General features: G+C 55.5%; 1 protein-coding gene across 1 annotated transcript in view; it reads left to right on the forward strand.

Annotated features, from left to right (window-relative positions):
• The first annotated feature begins 1381 nt into the window (after nt 1–1381).
• The window catches only part of CCDC110 (coiled-coil domain containing 110), a 6174-nt gene continuing 4802 nt past the window's right edge, over nt 1382–2753 (forward strand). The window contains exons 1-2 of the mRNA XM_085311308.1: nt 1382–1403; nt 1896–2191. Of these exons, the coding sequence (XP_085167434.1) occupies nt 1382–1403; nt 1896–2191 (318 nt within the window). The remainder of the gene's footprint in view (nt 1404–1895; nt 2192–2753) is intronic.

A 2753-nucleotide genomic window follows, 5' to 3' on the forward strand; every position in this document is an offset into this window, starting at 1 on the left:
TCATGCAAGGGTGTGACTTCCTTGACACAACTTGTTTAAATTAAACACTATATGGCAGAATATTACATAAAAATGTAAATGACAATCGTTCTCAAAAGAGGCTGTACAAAAGCAAGACCACCTACAGCGAGAACCCAGGGAGATCTGTGCCACGAAAATAATAATAAAAAAGAGAGAGAGAGAGAGAGAGAATCACAGAACCAGTAAGGTTGGAAGGGACCTCTGGAAATCATCTAGTCCACCCTCCCTGCTCAAGCAGGGAGCATGTTAGACAGGGTTGCATCCAGGCGGGCCTTGAAKMTCTCCAGAGAAGGAGACTCCACAACCTCTCTGGGCAACCTGGTCCAGTGCTCCGTCACTCTCACAGGGAAGAAATTCCTCCTCATAGTCAGGCGGAACTGCCTGTGCTTCAATTTCTGCCCACTGCCTCTTGTCCTGTCACATGGGACAACTGGAAAGAGTTTGTCCCCGTCCCCCTGACACCCTCCCTTCAGATCCTTATACACATTGATAAGATCCCCCCTCAGTCTTCTCTTCCCCAGGCTRAAGAGGCCCAGCTCTCACAGCCGTTCCTCATAGGGCAGGGGCTCCAGCCCTCTGATGATCTTCATAGCCCTACGCTGGACTCTCTCCAGTAGCTCCATGTCTCTCTGGTACTGGGGAGCCCAGAACCAGACACAGGACTCGAGATGAGGCCTCCCCAGGGCTSAGTAGAGGGGCAGGATCACCTCCCTCGACCTGCTGGCAACACTCTTCCCAATGCACCCCAGAAGACCATTGGCCTTCCTGGCCACAAGGGCACATTGCTGGCTCATGGTCAGCCTGTCATCCACCAGGTCCTTCTCTGCAGAGCTGCTCTCYAGAAGGTCAGTCCCCAGCTGAAAACACTTGGCACACAACATTTCCTTCAGACTACCGTTGCCGGACCCAGCCTGCAGAGCCAGACCAAGCACCTGAATGAAAACAGGCTTAACTCATTCCCAGGCAGCAGGGGAGGGGTTTAACGGTCAGGCGCCGTCAAAAGCGGCAGCCAGCGGAGCCAGTGCCCCCATCGGCCGTCTTGCCTCGAGCATTCACCTCCCCGCCTTCCTCCGCGGCTGGGAAAGCGCCGGGGCGCCAGTGCTGCCGCTGCCGCCGCCGTCGCGCACGGCCGCAGCTCCAACCGCCGCAGCTCCAACCGCCGCTGGCGCGCGGGGAGCTCGCGCGCAGCTGCAGGAGAGGGCGGGGGCGGCGCCAGGCGCCTCCCGCTTATTCGCCGGGAGAACGGTTACCCGGCAACGCCGACGCGCCGGGGGCAGGGGGAGGGGGCGCAGCGCGCTGAGACCGTTGGCGCGGAAGGGCCGGTGCGGGCGGGCGCGCGCGCGCGCGCGGGTGGGGCGAGATGCCGCGAGGCGCGGGATCTAGTGAGTGCCGTCCGCGCGGGCGGGCGAGGGGCGGCTCGGGCGGGCGCTGCCTCCTGCGGCCGTGCCCGCGGCGTTTTGCACCCTGGAGCCATTGCAGCGGCGTCACCGCCTCGAAAGGACACCGTGAGGCGTCCCCGCCTCGCGGCCGCGAGGTCGCTAGCGCCACGGCCCTCGGCGCGGTACGGGGGCGGCAGGGGAGGGGCGCGGGAGCGAGAGGATGCCCCTCTGCAGCCTGGGGTGAGGCGCCAGCARCAGCCGTGCTGGTGGCAACGGGCCCCTCGGGTCCTGCCTCTCACAGAGCAGTCCCTCCAGCCGCTCTCATCCTTCCCCGCCACTGCAGCCCGCCCCGCGCCGGCGGGGCCCGCGGCAGGGGCAGCAAGCTGCTCCGTCCTCCCTCAGCGAGGACGGACTGTCGCCGCCTTCCCGTGCTGAAACCGCTCTTGTGACAGCTCCAGACGCTGCTAACTGTGCAGGTGCCGCTTTTATTTTCAGACAGGCGTACAACAGGAGCAGAAGACCCAGGTCAGCTGCAAACAGCGCTGCAAGTAAGCCGGTCTGATTCCAGCTACCCAAAACATCAGCTGTTGAAGTTCACCGTTTCTGTGCCTAATCCACGTTGGGGCAGCCTGACTGGATACAAAGGGCGCCTCAGCCGGCAGCGTTTCCACCCGGGGTATTTAATTTGCAGGGGGACACACATGGCTCTTGCAATGGCTGAAACACGGCTGACAGTCTGGCCTGTACCAGACTTCAYGGGCAGCAAGAGCAGCTCAGGCTACCAGTTAAAGGTGCCTTAGTTCATGTTTTCAACACCTGCCATGGCAAAGTGCTAATTCCTAGTACTCAGTCTTCTTTAATTTAAACSTAGTCTCTTTTATGTTGTTTAGTGAATATGAACAGGTTAATATGAATATAAACACARTGACTGTTTAATTGTTTCAATGTACTTCTAATACAATAGGAGCTGTCATTCTTTATTGGTATTTTTCAGTAAGAAACCTAATTTGCTGAAGGATTTTGAAATTCACAGCATACTGTCAAACTATAACTTCTCTTTAAATAATGATTAGCAAACCATGTTTTTGTTTTTTAATGACAGTATAGTTGCATAAACAAGGTCTATGACCTAGTGTTTGTCTGCCCTTTTTGCTTGTGCTTATTGGAAGTTCTCTTCCAAAGCCAAACATATGCAAAGCTAGACATGTTTTGCCATATGCACGTGCTCATTCCTTCAGGTGAGACTTTCACCGAGTTTGTGAATTACTATGACCGAATAATGATTCATTCACAAAAAAAAAAAAAAAAAAAAAAATTTTTTTAAAAAAAAAAAAAAAAAAAAAAAAAAAAAAA

The sequence above is a fragment of the Rhea americana genome, unplaced genomic scaffold (assembly GCF_003343005.1).
Source record: "Rhea americana isolate MKP2758 unplaced genomic scaffold, rheAme1 scaffold_34, whole genome shotgun sequence".
Taxonomy (NCBI): Eukaryota; Metazoa; Chordata; class Aves; order Rheiformes; family Rheidae; genus Rhea; species Rhea americana.